Source organism: Melanostigma gelatinosum, assembly GCF_949748355.1.
Source record: "Melanostigma gelatinosum genome assembly, chromosome: 6".
In the NCBI taxonomy this organism is placed as follows: Eukaryota; Metazoa; Chordata; class Actinopteri; order Perciformes; family Zoarcidae; genus Melanostigma; species Melanostigma gelatinosum.
This window is the reverse complement of record NC_136639.1, coordinates 13,537,163-13,553,110: the sequence shown is the minus strand read 5'-3', so window position 1 is coordinate 13,553,110 and position 15,948 is coordinate 13,537,163. Positions and strand designations below refer to the sequence as shown.

The window sequence follows — 15,948 nt, the reverse complement described above, 5'->3', positions numbered from 1 at the left end:
GGGCAGGACATCGGGGCACACCCTAAGTTTGGATTGCTCTCATCTCTTCCGCCTCTTCTCTTTTTTGGGTGTGTTTGTCTGTTGTGCGTGTCCCGGTCGAAGGAGAGACCCTCCTCCACAGAGCTTGCAAGAGGAACCAAGTGGAGACCGTGCTTCAGATCCTGTCGCTTCCTGGCACGGACGTCAACATTAAAGGTAAGACTTTCTTGCTTTCCCTATTCTCTGAAGCCTCCGTATCACCGTCATCTGACTCCACTCCCACTGTTTGCTGTAGGGTTTCGAAAAGCGATTAACATTGGGGGGGGGAAAAGATGCGAGGAGAAAAAAGGAGTGCGTATGCGTCATCAGTGAGGGTAACCTTTAGCTAAAATGTAAAGGGTGTGTCTAGAAAGATCAGGATGGGTTTGGCGGCTCGGATTTACAGCTTTACGTGACTTTGCTAAGTGAATTGAAAGCCTCTTGATATTTCAGAGTGACTTTCTTTTGTCCCTTTAGGTCAAATATAATGACTTCCCCTCCTTTCATGGAAATGTTATGCTGTTTCAAAGATTTCGCAGATTTTGTAATAGCCCTTTAATAGCAGCCTAAATTGTCTTTCGTCTTGGTAGTGGCTTATGCAGGAGGCGATGTCTAAAATGTGATCAGGCAGAACTACCGGTCTGTGCAAAATGTTAAAATGACCGTTTGCATTGCAGTTGTCTCCCTGAATGAGGCCCGCGTTAACTGAGGAAGAACATTTTTGGTTGTCAGATAAAACAGATTCAACAGTTATGATGATCTCCAAATAGTCTAATTTTGATTATTTAGGACATTATTTAGGACATATTTTTAAGTTTGGACCAAATGCTGTATATCAGGATGGACTCAAGTGTTTTAATATTTTTTAGAAATGCTGAAATGTCGAGGCGGTGATTTATACTTGTAACCTCCAAACAATAACACATTCATAATAGCGAATCAATCTTTAGCAGCCGTAGTTCAGTCGTGTTAATGTCTTAAGGCAGCGGTTCCCAAACTTTTTAGGCCGCGCACCCCCTTCTACATCCCGACCGGGTTCGCGCACCCCCCCCCCCCCCCCCCCGTTAATAAAAAAAAAAAAAAAAAAAGAAGCAACAGAGCCTTTTAAGCCTTCATAGTGCATAAGAATCGGACCAATGAGAGAACAGTTTGCTCGCGCGTGGCGTTAGTTTACAATATTTAGTCCGCTGTTAAATGTTGCAGTGTGAACACAAACTGCAACATTGTATCATATTAATCCCTGAATCAGAACAAAGCAAATGAACTGAAGGTGTGAAAACGCCCTGAAACACTGCAACAAAGTTTCAATAACTTTCAGTGACACAAGGCGTCACTTTTAAAGAGCAATACTGATGGCGAGCACACACGCACAGGCTCAGAGGCAGATTATCACATTTAATTTACAATTAATGAGCGACTAATGTAGCCAGGATGTCTTCGGACAAAGCATCGATGCGGCGCGACACAGTGTTGTTGGACACCGGGATCATGCACAACTTTTTTGCTTCTTTCTCCCCAATCATACATTCCACCATCTCTCTGGCAGCTGGCAAGCTCACGTCTTCGGCGATTGTGTGCGGTAGCCCCTTTCTCGCTATTCTGTAACCAGATATGAAGCCCGTAGTGCGTCACCCAACACATGAATGAGACTCCAGTTGGTTTTGGCTGTTTTGTAACTCCTCCAATTTCGATATAAAGAATGTAAGGGGCTTTTGACTTGCACTGGCATGCTTGGTGTTCAGGTGGCGACGTAAATAAGAGCTTCAGACTGTTAGCCAGAACCTCACTGCACACCACGCACTGTGGCTTTGGGGAATCTGCGTTGCCAATCCAAGTGAAGCCCAGACACACATACTTTTCATCATATTTCCTCTTGTTTTCCCAGTCTGATGCTCTCTCTCGTTTCCTCTTTTTTCACCTTGACTCCGCGATGGGCCGATGTGCTCCCGATGTGTCTGTGCTATCCCTTCCTCCTTTCGGTCTCCTCCGTCTCATCTTCCTCTGACTCTGACTCGATTTCTTCTCCCGGTCTCTCCCCAACTGCACCTCTCCGTTCCCCTCGCCTCCGATTCCTCTCTCTCTCTCTGTCCCTCTCCTCTTTTACGACTGATAGCTTCAGATGTCCCGCCTGACAGTTTTTAAATTAAAATTACATTTTTTTTTAATATTTAATATTATTACACCATCAGACCGCCATTACACTTTTCCTCTCGCGCACCCCCTAGAGGCAGCTCGCGCACCCCCAGGGGTGCGCGCACCCCACTTTGGGAATCCCTGTCTTAAGGCGATGCAATGGTTGGCGTCTTGTTAAGTTCTACCAATTTTAGCACAGTTTCTCCAGTTAGCCCCGCTGGCTTATTTGCTGCTGGAGTTGTTAGCGCTAAGAACTATCCAACAACTTAGCCGCAAGAGTTCGACCACTCATGAGACTCTTTACTTTGTCATCATGACACTCCAGTCATTCTCCGAATTGTCTAATACTGTAACACACTCTGAGAGATGTACATATCTATTCAACTGCTTGATACACAAAATTATTTTCCAAACATCACTATCGTCCATGAAAGTTCTTGACAGAAAGCTACGTTTTTACATGGAAGCGATCTTTATATTGTATATTTAAGTGTTTTAGCCACAAAACGATGATAAAAGGTTATGTGCTTGTGTGTGTGTGTGTGTGTGTGTGTGCTTGGTTTTTCTGACCATGCAGACCATGCAGGCTGGACGCCTCTGCATGAAGCGTGCAACCATGGCAGCGCTGCGTGTGTGGAGGCTTTGCTACGTCACCGCCCCGCCCCTGTGCTAAATAACCAGGTGGGCGGAGTCAGCCCACTTCACGACGCTGTGCTAAACGGACACATGGACGTCGCCAAAATGCTGCTGGAGCATGCAGGTGAGTGAACTTCCCCAATCCACCCAGAGACTCGGTGCTTTAGAGTGTGAGCTGACGTAAAGAATGACAAAAATAATCGGTTTTATAACACTATTGAAAATGAATTACCCCAATTTTATGTTTTTAATACCTAAATAACAGTAAAATATGATTATATTGCAAAGTAATATTGATCTCGAACGTGGTTGCTCAGCAGAACTTCAGTTAATGAACACCTTTGTGTATCCAGGTGCATATTTACTAGATCGGGCAAATGAGAATAGGACAAAATTTGTCTTTAATTTCAGGATAGTTAAAACTGTGACACGGATATTGGTCTTGGTGCTTTATTTTGTCTCTATCATTCCTCAGGCAGGTTCAATTAAAAATTGCCACTCCAACTATACGTTGCATGTATATATTTTCTAATGGGATTGGATACACTTCACTGTTTTTATAAGTCTTCATATAATCCATCTTCCTTGAAGCGATTCATTACATCAAATGGTTCCCGTCACATTGATGGAAACGTATAATGTCAAAATAAAACACCTTTTAACTTGTCCAGCCAGAAGGCTGCCAAGAAGAGCTAATCTGTAGAATTAGCCATTTAGCTCATGATTTGCTGCATGTCACTGCTGCTGTAGCCAAGACGAGCTTTCAATTTAATACAGCCAAGAAATTCAGCGGCGCTTACTGACAGATTGAATGCTGCTTTCGACCTTATTAGCAGGGCCAGTTTTATCTTGACTGGCCTCCTGGTAGAGTGGGGGACCTGTTGATGATGGGGGGGGGGGGGGCTTTTACAGGGACTCTCGATTTTACGCATCAAGTTCAGTTCATTCATCACACAGATAACTGTTCAGCCTCTGTAGGCGGGAGTGTAATGTTCTCTGTGGCTCTGTAGGGGGCTTTACCAAGTCCCAAAAATATGACAATGTCATGCGGGTTAATTCGGCTTGGGCATGGAGACTGCAATGTTTTTTAGCAGAGAGCCTTTGTTTGAGTCGTGAATAAACTAACCAAAGATGGTATTCATTTGCATTATGGGAAATGTAGGCTGTAGAGTTTATGGCGATTGATCCACGCTTAAGACTAAATGTTAGGATCTTTCTCTGGAATATCCCTTTAACGCTTTCACTTGGGTTCTGTACACTTTTTGTATGTTATCTGAGGGAATATATTACAGTTGCCTACAAAGCAAAAAGCATTATGGGCTGCAGACGAGACAAAGCAAATTGGTTCTAGACCCCAGAGGCCATCGCGGTTGTCTGCTTCTTCGCTGTATGATGTGTTGACCATCTCTACCATCTTATCCTCCTGCCCCCACTGCTTGTCTTCATAATCCTCATGCAATCCTGCACTGCAGTGTCTGTCCAAACAGATTACCGCGTCACTTCATGAGATGTCTGTTAATGTCGTCTTGACGAGATTAGAGGAGTCAGATTCTGCCGCTTGCGAAATTCGCGCGCAGGTTTTTTGTGGAAATGTGTCACAACACAACTAGTTTGTGTGTCGGCATGTTTGCATGCCACATGCAGTCTGAGCTCAGGAGGGTTGAAGCGAGGGTGACGGGTGTCGGGAGCTCAGGAGAGGGTGGCATCGCTGGTTGTGTGCAGCAGGTGGCAGAGTGAATGTGTTTGTTTTTGGGGAGGGTGGGGGAGACACAAGTCTCTCATGTAACATACTGTACCTCTCTGCCTCTGCTCACCTCTCAGTTTGACTAATTATAGTTAATTTGATTCAACTTTCCCATTAACACATGTACACATTCTGTCCTCAAAAAATAAATTAGACTGGGATTGTTTAGTCCCGGAGAGGAAACAAGAGAGCACTTCATTTTTTTTTTTTTTTTTTCCCTCCCTTCCTCAGTAGCAAGAGGGAGAGACAATTAAAAGAGGTCAGATGAAGAAGCAGTAAAATTAGAAGATAGAGTGAGAGCACGCGTGTGTCTGCAGCAGACGTCTGGCCTGCTGTCTAGGCCAGGGCTCTTCTTAGGGGCCGAGCAGAACAACAGGAATTTAAATACTCCCAATTTGAAACCACCTGCAGGCTCGTACATTATACCTCTTTCTCTCTCACTCGCTCTCTCCTGACTGTTTGCTATTTCCTCACACCTTGATGGCGGGTTGTCTAAAGGCTACAGCGGGGAGCTGGTGAGGAGGAGGTCCTCTTGACTCTAGGCTACGCTGTCTCTGTTGGTCTCTTGTCCGTGATCTCCATCTGGTTGCCATGGAAACCATCAGTAGGCCTAGCATATTTTTTTTTCCTCGTCTTAAAGTCCTGGTTGTTGAATCTGGGAGGTTTGGGCTTCGGGGCTTTATCGTGGTTAGTTACCGTAAGCAGATTTATGTTGTTCGTTCCAGTTTCTACTCGAAACTCAGGACTTTTGTGCTTATGGCAGCATTTCTAACATCCATACATCAGACTACTTTTTACATGTTTTGGCCAGGGAGATGCGCTGCAACGTCCCATGGTAGGAAAACAGGCTAGTGGGCCAGATGCATTTCAATTCCTCTCTGTCTTTGTGTATTATATTCCTGTGTCTTAGCTTTCTTAGTGCCTGCTACCTCTCCTGAAACTATATTTTCCACTGAGGCATTCACCCTGCTGTTTCCAACAGAAAGGCTGAACCTAGCTGCCAAGGTTCTGGTAGGCCAGAGAGGGCAACACTGACACTGGCACACCAACAAAGCCTTTATTTGGGAGTGATCTCACCCCTTTGTAAGCCTGTCTGCTGGGAGGCCTGGGCTCTTTTTTTCAGGGGTGAATTGTAGAGGGGAAGAATGGATGGATCCCACCCCTACCCCCTCTACCTCAGTCCCTCCAGGCTTATGGAGCTGGCAAGGAAAGGATGCCATGGCTGAGGGCAAGGCTGACTCTGCTCTCCTCCCCTCCTCCCATTGCCCAGGGCCGGCCCACATGACCCTGTGTATAAGTGTGTGTGTGTGTGTTTGGCTCCTTTTTACACGGTATGGAAGTGTCCGTTGCTGTATATTTTCGTGTATGTGCATGAATGCGCAAATATTTTCTTGAATCTCAAATGCTGTAATGAGCGTACGCTGGCTTGTAATTAAGTATTTGTAAGTGTGTGTGTGTGTGTGTGTGTGTGTGTGTGTTTTCGCTGACGTTTCCCTGTGCCCCTTTCTCAGCTGGTAGGAGTGTTTTCGATTTTGCAGGGTGGCCAGGGCAGCCGGTACCCCTGATTGGAATGGAAAATGACCCGGAGCCTTTAGCTGTGCAGTTCAGAGCTGGCACACACACACACACACATACGCAGAGTGGAGGCGTGTCAGTGAGCAAAGGGGGTGGAGAAATAAAGAAAAGAGCCTTTAAGCTGTCACCACTCGGCCCTGTGACCATAATCGCTGATGGCATCTTCTCAATACAGCCCACCATGTTAGTAAGCACAGCAAGTCCACCTCGACTGGTAAACACACACACACACACACAGACTCATTTAGATGCTTGGAGGGGAACCAGTATAGCAGGAAGAGTTTTGCAGTTGTGTGTAAAAGTGTTTTGTTTCTTGTCTAATTGTTTGGCTTGAGTAAAGCAAGAGAGTTGACTGCCTTCACATTTTTGTGCATCTCTTGTACCCACACACAAACACGGTCGGTTTATGCACAGCATCCCGCGGTCCCTGCAGATCTTAATGTGAATGAGTGTTTGTGGAGCAGAAAGATGTCATTTGCTCAGTGGCACGGGAAACACACAGTCCCCACGGGCCGCTGCCGACAGTCACGGTGTGTCTCTGTCAGCTTGTCTATCTCTGTCATAGATACACGCGTGCACACAGTATAGCGCTTTGGACACACTTGGGCTTCCTCACTGTCAATACGCTAAAGAAAGTTCATTCTGCTCGCTAGAGCTGAGCACTCGTACCATTAGAGGCGAGGCTGTGTTTGGAGCCCTCGGCTTCACTCAGGTGTGTTCGTGTTTCAACTGATGGTTTCTCCAGGCTATATTTCAAGGACTTTCCTCGCTGGGAATTTTTTAATAGATATTCATTCTCTCTCTCTCTCTCTCGCTCTCTCGCTCTCTCTCTCTCTCTCATGCTCCAAGAGGAGGGAGAGGCTCCTGTTTTATACAGATCAGGATTAAAGGAGGGATATAATTTAGCAATTTCTTTATCAATGGTTTCTTTATGGCTAGTTGTGCCGTTTTATAGTGTACACATGCATTGCCCTTTTTCTTTTCTGAATTCCACAGGGAGCTAGCTTCAGTGAGAAGGAAAGGGCAGAAGCCAAGGAACATCATTTAAGTATTTTTATCTATTTTGCTGTCCTCTTTTGTCTACGAGGTTCAGCAGGAGTTTAATGTCATATTTATTCATAACAAGTAAGAGTGGTGAATTCGGTGTCAAAAAGAAAAGTGTCGTAAACATTCCCCTCCATCCGCAAAGCCAAGTTTCAAGGTTTAATTCACTTCTTTTGTCCAGGCCATGCACTTTAGCCTTGAACTTAACTTAGCATACACTCCAATGGTAGAACTCCCCTAGCAGCAGTTGAGTGTGTTTGCTTTGGTCATTCTTTCAACAGGAAGCTAAACCCTGAAGCGTTTGCAGCCTGTTGTACTTTTAGTTTGGAGCAGCGGTAAGAATGGTGCGTACTGTCGGAGCAGTTAGACATTCAACGAGAATGTTAAGTGAGTCTGACGTTCCAAAGTTTAACTTTGCCATCACAATGTCAAATGTAAAGGCTTTATAAGAAACTGTCTGTTTTTGAAAGGTAAAGTCAAATTTGACAATATTGTTACTGTGCGTAAAGCAGACATCCATATGATTGAATCAACGGACAATTTTTCATAATAATCCTGTTTAGACAACTGTCCATTGATGTCTTCTTGATATATATTCCACATTATTCATTGTGCATCAACGTTAATTATTATTAAAGTTATTCTCAGACCGATAGTACTGTGTGCTCGCTGTCCCGGGTGCTGAAATGCAGTGAACGAGATCGATCGATTCATTTTTTATTGGTTTATTTGAACGGGACAGTGCACATTAATAAAACCATTTCTGCAAATGTGCCAGAGTGAGCCAAAAGGCTATTTTTCATCTGTAGTCCCAAATCCGATCGATGGACGGACAGCCGGGTATTTTACTTTAGGCCTATGTGTTGACATAGATTAGTTTATTTATTTTTCCTTTTCTTTATAGGCCCATATTAGCAACTTCTTTTTTAGATCATTGTTGCACATTTGTAGCAGTTTTTCGTTCCAATAAAAAGGAAAATTGTTGAAGTCCAGTTGAAAAGCAAAGTGAAGAGCAATATTGGTAATTGATGGTCCCAAGTTTCAGAAAAGTTTGGCAGCTCGGGTTGTCATCGTCCCCTTCCACCGCCGTTTTAATGCACACGCTTACAGGGGCTCAAACCCAAGGGCCGCAAGGCTCCTCGTGCAAAGACGCAATGGCAGCGGGGGTCTATACTCCGACACAACCTGCCGCTAGAGGAAATAATACTTTTTCTAGCAGCTGTATATTTGACCGAGATCTGTTTCTCTCACTGACTCCTCTATTAACAGATTCTGCATTCATATACCAAAACAGATTGATACAGTTGGCCTACAGTGAGCCGGCCTGTACCTTTTGGTAACATATAGCAACTATTATGCTATGTAAAGATTTGCCCATACGGCGGTTACCGCTGATAACCCCATCCCAACCCACAGCATCGTCCTCCACCCTCCGGTTGCCCCCAGGTTAACACTGTTAGCTCAGTCAGCACTTTTGCTGTTGTTTGCGCCGCTCATGCCGCTAGCACCGTTAGCTGCTAGCCACCTTTTACTGCAGCCTCACAGAGCTGCTAGCGTGACTGGAAACTCGTAGTTTTGCTGCGTCACTAACACCTCGCCTTGTCCTCTGTCATCTGCACAAAACTCACGTCTCTGCGTCTTGCCTTTGCATTGTGTGTGACGTACGAAAAGGAGCATTTTAAGTACATTAATCATTGCCACAAAAATAAAACCCAGTGGGTTCAATTTTGATGAAGTTACTGTGCCCATAAGAGCTATGCCGACGCTAAATTGTAAAATCAGTCATGTTTAACAGTTGTTTATTCTATCTTTATCGAGCTCTAAGCTCTGTGTTCAAGGAGTATTTGAGTCTACTTCGATCAAATTAACTTCCAAATGGTCTGAATGTTTAAATGAGGTTGCGTGCATGTTAATTGCATCATAGGAAACTGTTTACTTGCTTGCACATGATGATTCAGTGCATGACATATTATGAGAGTGAACAGCTGATGGCAGTGATTAGCCTTTCCTGATTGAGGAGACCGGTTAAGAGTTCATTTAGGGCTCCGCTCTGATTATTTGAGATGCTTATCGCTCACTGCTGATCAGCATCCAGTAAATCAAAGTATCTGATAACGCCTCTCGCTGCAAGTGATGGAGCGGCAGGGGATTACACAACGCTAGCAGTCGGTGCCCGTGCTTTCACAATCCTCATCCTATCCTTATCGGCCCCACCTCTTCCGAAAGGCTGCGATCCAACTGTGCCTTACCAGGGACACGTTAATCAGACACAACCTGTTAAGATGGCGCTCACCTGTGACTGAAAAGTCACAGCCCGTCTCCGGCTGTGATGTCATTAGTGGAATTAAAGCTCAATCCAAAAGGAAATATAACAAGAGGCCACGTGACCTACAATCATTATACAGCGAGAATGACACGACTGCTCCATCTGATGTAACCTCCACAGGCTTTTCCATCCCTGCTTTTTATACTCTGAATATCAAGGCAGAAAGGAGGAGAAATGTATCACTGAGTGTTCAGACACTGTTGCTGAAGCAGAGAGGGATTGTAGCATATTCACATGTCTGGCTGTTCTTTCTTTTTTCCCCTGCATCCGATGCCTCTCCGCTGGCTGCTTTGGTGCTTCACTTGGTTGGCCTTGTTTTTGCTGTGGTTTCTAGTCGCTAGCTAGCAGCTCCCTGTGGATATGTGATGCCGTGCCCCTGGCTGCAGTTCTCACTCAGCCTGCCTCTCTTTTTCAGGCAGCGAGGGGAGAAAGAAAGAGAGAGAGGATGTTTACCATGCTGTGGAGCTGCTTGCTTCCCAGCTTGTCTGCCTCAGCCACAGCATCAGACCAGAGAGCGAGAGAGAGACATAGGGGGAGGGCGCACTGCATCTTTCTTTCCTCCCCTCCCACCCTCTATTTGCGCCAATTTTCCCCTCCTCCACTCTCGCTTTTATATTTCTTGTCTTCGCCTGCCCTCTAAAGGCCAAAGGGCTTTGCGTTCCGTGTGCGTGTGTGTGTGTGTGTGGCAGGCAGACTGCATCTGGCTGGTGCATCAGGCAGTCGCTTATGCTCGGCATGTGAATTTCCTCCCTCTGCTGTAGCTTCGGAGCCGAGGTCTTAGCGGGGCTTTTTCACATCCGTACACACACACACAGGATGGTGTAATTACCCTGTGCTCCCATGTAATCCCCCAGGTGCTGTATTTATCTCTACTGCAGCATATCTGACACCAAGCGCCAATACCTGGATTTACTTCAGTCGCTGTCCCTGCACCAAAACCATAACACAGCCTCTAGTGTCATACCTGTGTGTGTGTGTGTGTGTGTGTGTGTGTATTACATTATAAAAGGCACGCAATGCTATTTGTCTGTCGTCCGTTCAGAAAATATGTAATTTAGCATTGGCTATGATCGTTGATGTCTGCATTAAGTGCAGTTGAGCTGTGTGGTGGAGCATGAGAGCGTGTGTTAGGATGGATAACGAGTGATTCTCTTGTCCAGAGGGTGAACCATACAAGCAGAAACCCTGGAAAAGCAAAAGCACACAAGCGGATGCTCACTGGAAATAAAAGGGAGAAAGTCAAGCAAGGAAATGTGCAAAACGTGACAAACACACCGAAACGCACAGTTAGCTTTCAGGCAGACAGATCTACAATCAAACACGCAGCCGTACAGGCTTTCAGGCAAGCCGAGCCCAGGGCCACGCTGCAGGGGCCCCCCACACCAGTGTCATCCTTCTGGTTGCCGCCTGTCTGTCAGCCGGGTTTGACACAATGTCGTAGGGGAATGCTGGAAAACTGCACTTCTCGATCTTGCATTTGTTTCTCTTGTGCCGATGTGGTGCATCTTGTGTGTGAGCGCACGGCGCTGTGGCTGAGACACGGCAGAGGGACAGTCGTATGTGGGATTGAACATAAAAGCACTGAAGCACATTGCTGATCTTTTATTTCTGGTGGAGCTTTTGTTGCGGATAGTTTCATAGTCATTTCTAATATTCACAAGAGCAGAGTTTGTGGCTCACTGTGCATTTAAAGAAAAGAAACTACCTCAAAAATATTTCTACTGACAATACAGTTGTAATTGGGGCTCTGACTTGTAGTGTTGCTTTTTGCTTAAATTTACTCTGTTAAACTTGCATATCGTTTTGGCTGCAACAAGCTATTTTCTCATGAAAGAAGAACTTATTGAGTTTCATCTTGCTTAACAGATGCATGGAATTTATGCATTTTAAGAGCGACCGAGGGGAAAGCAATTTATAAATTGAGTTCATGCACATACTCAGGATATGCACAGTATGTATTCCTTGCACATATTCTTTTGCCCAGTGTTTCAGTTTAAATGTTCCTGTGTTGTGCCCGCTGAAGAAAACAACTGCTTCAACATTGGAGGAGAAATACGAAGGAGTGGGAGAATGAACCACGTTTTCCCCTTTTCTCCACATTTGGTGGAGACGGCACAGGGTGCTTGGGTTCGTAGCCCAGGCTTAAAGGCCCCTTGCAGAGCTAAGTTCAAGGCTGCTCCTTTCAAAAGGAAGGCACAGAACATGATGAATTGTAAAGAAAAACAGCCTCAGTCTTCAAAAGCCATCCCATCTTTTTTTAGAGCTCATCCGGAAAAGGACAAAGATGGATTCATTTTCCAGCCGACATGATGCTGCGTGCTCCTGTGTGTCAGCATGGGGTGCTATGGTAGTGGGTTTTTTTTAAAATCCACATTCTGGACCTGAAGCTCGCAATGTGTCACGCCATGGCCGGCGTCGCATATTACAGCCTTTCCCACTGCAGGAGCGGAGTAGCGAGGACGGCTTGTTTTAGAAACCTGGTGATTATGACCTGCTGTGAACAACCTCACTCTCTCACACCACGTCGCTCTCCGTCTCCCTCCCCTCTGCCTCTTCTCTCGTGGCCACTTTGATCAAATCGGTGCTCTTACGTCCTTGACTGCTGCCCCCGATGCCTGACCCCTGCATTTGAAATTTCCCCGCTTATGTAAAAGTTTATGTAGATTAATGCCACAATTTATGCAGATTGAGTTTTTGCCACTCAGGCTTGAAGCACTAAAAGGTAGATGAGCGCTGACCTTCCCCGCTAACAGCTACATGAGCTCTCACCGATTATCTCATAACTGCTACACACAGTGTTAGTTCAGTGGCAGACAGAGAGATGGAGAGCAATTTCACAATTCATATTGTTCCATTTTGAACTTTTTGTTTGAACGGTGTCATTTAAAACAAGGCTGTCTTTGTCAAAATGGCATTTGGGAGGTTACATTAGTGTAGTTTATGTCACACTGCACACACGATTGTCCCTTCTTTAAACCAAAATGCTGCAGCCCCACAATATCCGTCAAACAAACAACTGGCAGCAGTGGTATCAAGTAGCCCTCCGTGTGACACGCCGGGCCTCCACAGAGCCGTAAACTGGTATGTGGCAGCAGCACTGCCGGGGTTGAACAGTCAAGTGCCATCAAGAGCAGTTTGCCATAGAAATGGATCCATCTAAAAGCAAACAAAGGGCTCACACTTGACTCGACCTGCTCCATGTAGGCTAAGTGCGCAGGGGCCTGTCTGACGCTTTCAGCCTGAACAGACAAAGCGGAAGAGTGGACGGTAAATGTCACTGTTGTAACTTGCCTGGCTTTGGGGGGGTGTTGCATGCATAGGTATTTGTATTGTACGACTTAATATTGATCACAGTTGAGGTCTGTTGTGAGTTTGTAACCCCCAGTAGCTCTGTGTTCGTGTTGCTGATGAAAGCCTTGAGTGTTACAGCATTACATAAAAAAAAAAAAAGGCCAACAGGAGAGCGAAGCCACCATCAGGTCACCAACTTTCTGCGCATTTAACACAAAGTGACCCGCCACTCGGAGTAACTTGAGTCGTGATAGAAATTACTGTAGTCCAAGTCGGTAAGGGTTGTGTGATCTGATCCTGTATACCTCTGCCCCCTCCAGGCTCAGTTATCCTGCAGCAGAATGATGGAGACGGGCGGACTGCACTGGATCTGGTCTCTGCAACAAATCAGAGGGAGGAGCTCCTCCACAGCGCGCATGTGGGCGATTCCGCCCTAAGAAACAACTCGACTGAGGTCTTGAACCTGCCCCTCCTGGAGGCCGGATCCTCTCTGCTGGCACACCTCATTTTCTCCTACCAGCAAGAGAGGGGCCTACCCGGCCATGCGCAGCCCAGCGACAAGTCCCACAGCTTGGGTGACACGCTGCTCAGGGCCCTGGAGACGCACTCCCACCAAACAGTGACTCTGGGCTGGACAGACCAGCGGGCGGTGAGGCTGGTGGAGGATGCAGAGACACTGCTGGAGCTGGGCAGAGGGAGTTACCTGGGCCAGGTGTCTCTCGCAGTGAAAGAGTGCAAAGGAGAGAATACACTGTTCCTGATGGAGATACTGGAGGACCTTAAGTCTCGGGGGGAAGCACTAGTGGCTGATCTGTGACACAGGATCAATGAACACACTGAAATTAATTGAATGTGCAACCTTTGATTGTGTAAATGGGTAAGCGTGTGTTTTTGACGTTAGCCCTATGTTCATTTATACAGGGAAACCTTTATAGCTGCACCGTGGAGTGGATAGATTTCACTACCTTCTTTTATATTTCACAAATGTAAAAATGTGTATGTTGAACAGTCTGAGTTGCATGTTTTTATGGCAATGCAATCATTTCTATGTAGACGTACTACCTCAAGTTGTTTTCTACATCTAGTTCAATTGTTTTTCACGTTAACTATTTATAATAAAATAAATTAAAGTAACTGTTTTGTACATGCCATGTGCCAAGTCTTCGAGGGTCGAGGGTTCGATGGCGCAACAGAGGTGAGGTGTGTGTGTGTGTGGGGGGGGGGGGGGGTTGGCTCAGGAATGGGATTGTTGAAGCTGAAAACAAATTTTGCAATAATCCAGACACTCCAAAGATGCTAAAAAATATTTAATCTCGTGTTTGTTTTCTCATTTTATCTTTCAAAATAAGCAACATACATCAGATGCATTTGGACTTCCCAAACCGGAAATATACATCGCATCTTCTTTTACCCCTCCTGAACCAATTTATGTCTCGGCTCCTTATTCCCATCCTGAAATGTCATTGGACAAGAACTGGGCACATGAAGATGATGTCCCACTGGCAGGCAACGTTGCAGGCAGAAAAAGACAGATCTTAGAAAATGAGGCAGGCATACACCTACTTTACAAGATTATCACCAGACTATCAACAGGCATACTGTATAAAATACAAACATAAATTAAGTAGATAGCCATGTACAGTATTATTTAAAAAATAAATAGTCTCATTTCAACTTGGTGCAAATAAAAGTGCTTTTTTCCCTTTTACAGCCAACAGTCTGATACATTCCTTTGTATCATTTATTTTCTCTCAAAAAAAAAAAAATCATACAAAATAAAAACACTTTGGTTTGCTTGCAAACAAGCCGAAATCCAATAAGATGACAAAAAAGAAAACGGCATTTGAATGCAATACCACACAATAGTCACCACAATTTGCTGTAAAATAACGACATACAGTACTAGACACATACAGTACATATCAGGTATTCAAACAGTCCCTTCAGGCATTATAAAAAGCCATCCTTCACGAGCCACAGAGTGTTTGTTGAGGAGGCTATAATCAGTCTGCAACGCTGCTCTTAGGGGACAGTGTTATTGTCTTTCAAGTGGATTCCTCAAAACAACAAAACAAAATCAATGGCTCTCTGGAGTGACAGATCCAAGCCTGTTGATATTTAAGCATGGAGATGGATGGGTAAAGAGGGAGGGAGGGAGGGTGGGAAAGAGGTAAGGAGAGAGAGAGAGAGAGGGTACAGGCGATGGCAAGGAGACAGTCAGGGAGAGAGGGTGACGAAATGGCAGAACAGAGCTCTCGTTGTGGTGGGGAGGGGGTTAGAGCGATAAAGATGGAGAGACAGACGACCAGATAGACGGGGGAGGGGGGGGGGGAGGAACAAAAAGATGCAGAAGGGGGGGAAAGATGGAGGCAGGGATCAGTAGGATGAGAGGAGACCTCCTCAAATGTAGCCTGGGCTGTGATCTTTCAACAGATGCTCAGCAAGAAGCCCAGGAGACCGTCCCTTCAGACAGGGTCGCAACCCCGCTCACTGACGAATGAGGGAACCGCAGAGAGAGCAAACGAAGAGAAGCATGATGGGAAAGGGGATCTGAAATAGCATAAAACACACATCCCTGACATCTCAGGCCTAGGTCCCCTCAGAGCCTTGTCTCGTCACACAGCGACTTGCTGCTCATCTAGCTGACGGCCGCCAACACCAGCAAACTCCACACCAAGCAACAGCTGGCACTTCTGCTGCACCACACCACACACACAACTGAATCTACGCATCAGTCTACAGCTGGAGGGGAGATACAATTGTAACACACACAGACACTGAGAAAAGCAACGCGTCTTTGATTCCATAAACGTGTATACGCAAACACTCTCACATATACGGTTCACATACACACGCCTCCGTCTCTGGAAAGACGGATCAAAGTTGTGCTGTGGGCACAGGAGGTGGGGCAGATGGAGAGGGCGGCCAGCCTGGGGCACAACAGCACAGAGAGCATGTTTGTGTGTGTGTGTGTGTGTGTGTGTGCCTGAGAGGGAGAGAATGTGCCTGCTCAAATGGGATGTTATGCTTTCATCTGCGAGCAAGTAGGTACAGTATGTGTACGCAAGATCTCTGAAAGAAGCATATTCACGCGAGAGGATTTTTTTGTTATTGTGTCTGCATGCATGCATGCATTCTTGTGTGTGTGTGTGTGTGTGTGTGTGTGTGCTGAGGCAAACAC

The 15,948-nt window shown here is 45.7% G+C and overlaps 1 protein-coding gene across 1 annotated transcript in view; it reads left to right on the top strand.

Moving 5' to 3' along the window:
* slf1 (SMC5-SMC6 complex localization factor 1) overlaps positions 1–13,828 on the top strand; it is a 35,933-nt gene extending 22,105 nt beyond the window's left edge. Inside the window, exons 16-18 of the mRNA XM_079269600.1 lie at positions 103–195; positions 2,729–2,911; positions 13,088–13,828. Coding sequence (XP_079125726.1) covers positions 103–195; positions 2,729–2,911; positions 13,088–13,584 — 773 coding nt within the window. The 3' untranslated portion in view covers positions 13,585–13,828. The remainder of the gene's footprint in view (positions 1–102; positions 196–2,728; positions 2,912–13,087) is intronic.
* Positions 13,829–15,948: the final 2,120 nt, after the last annotated feature.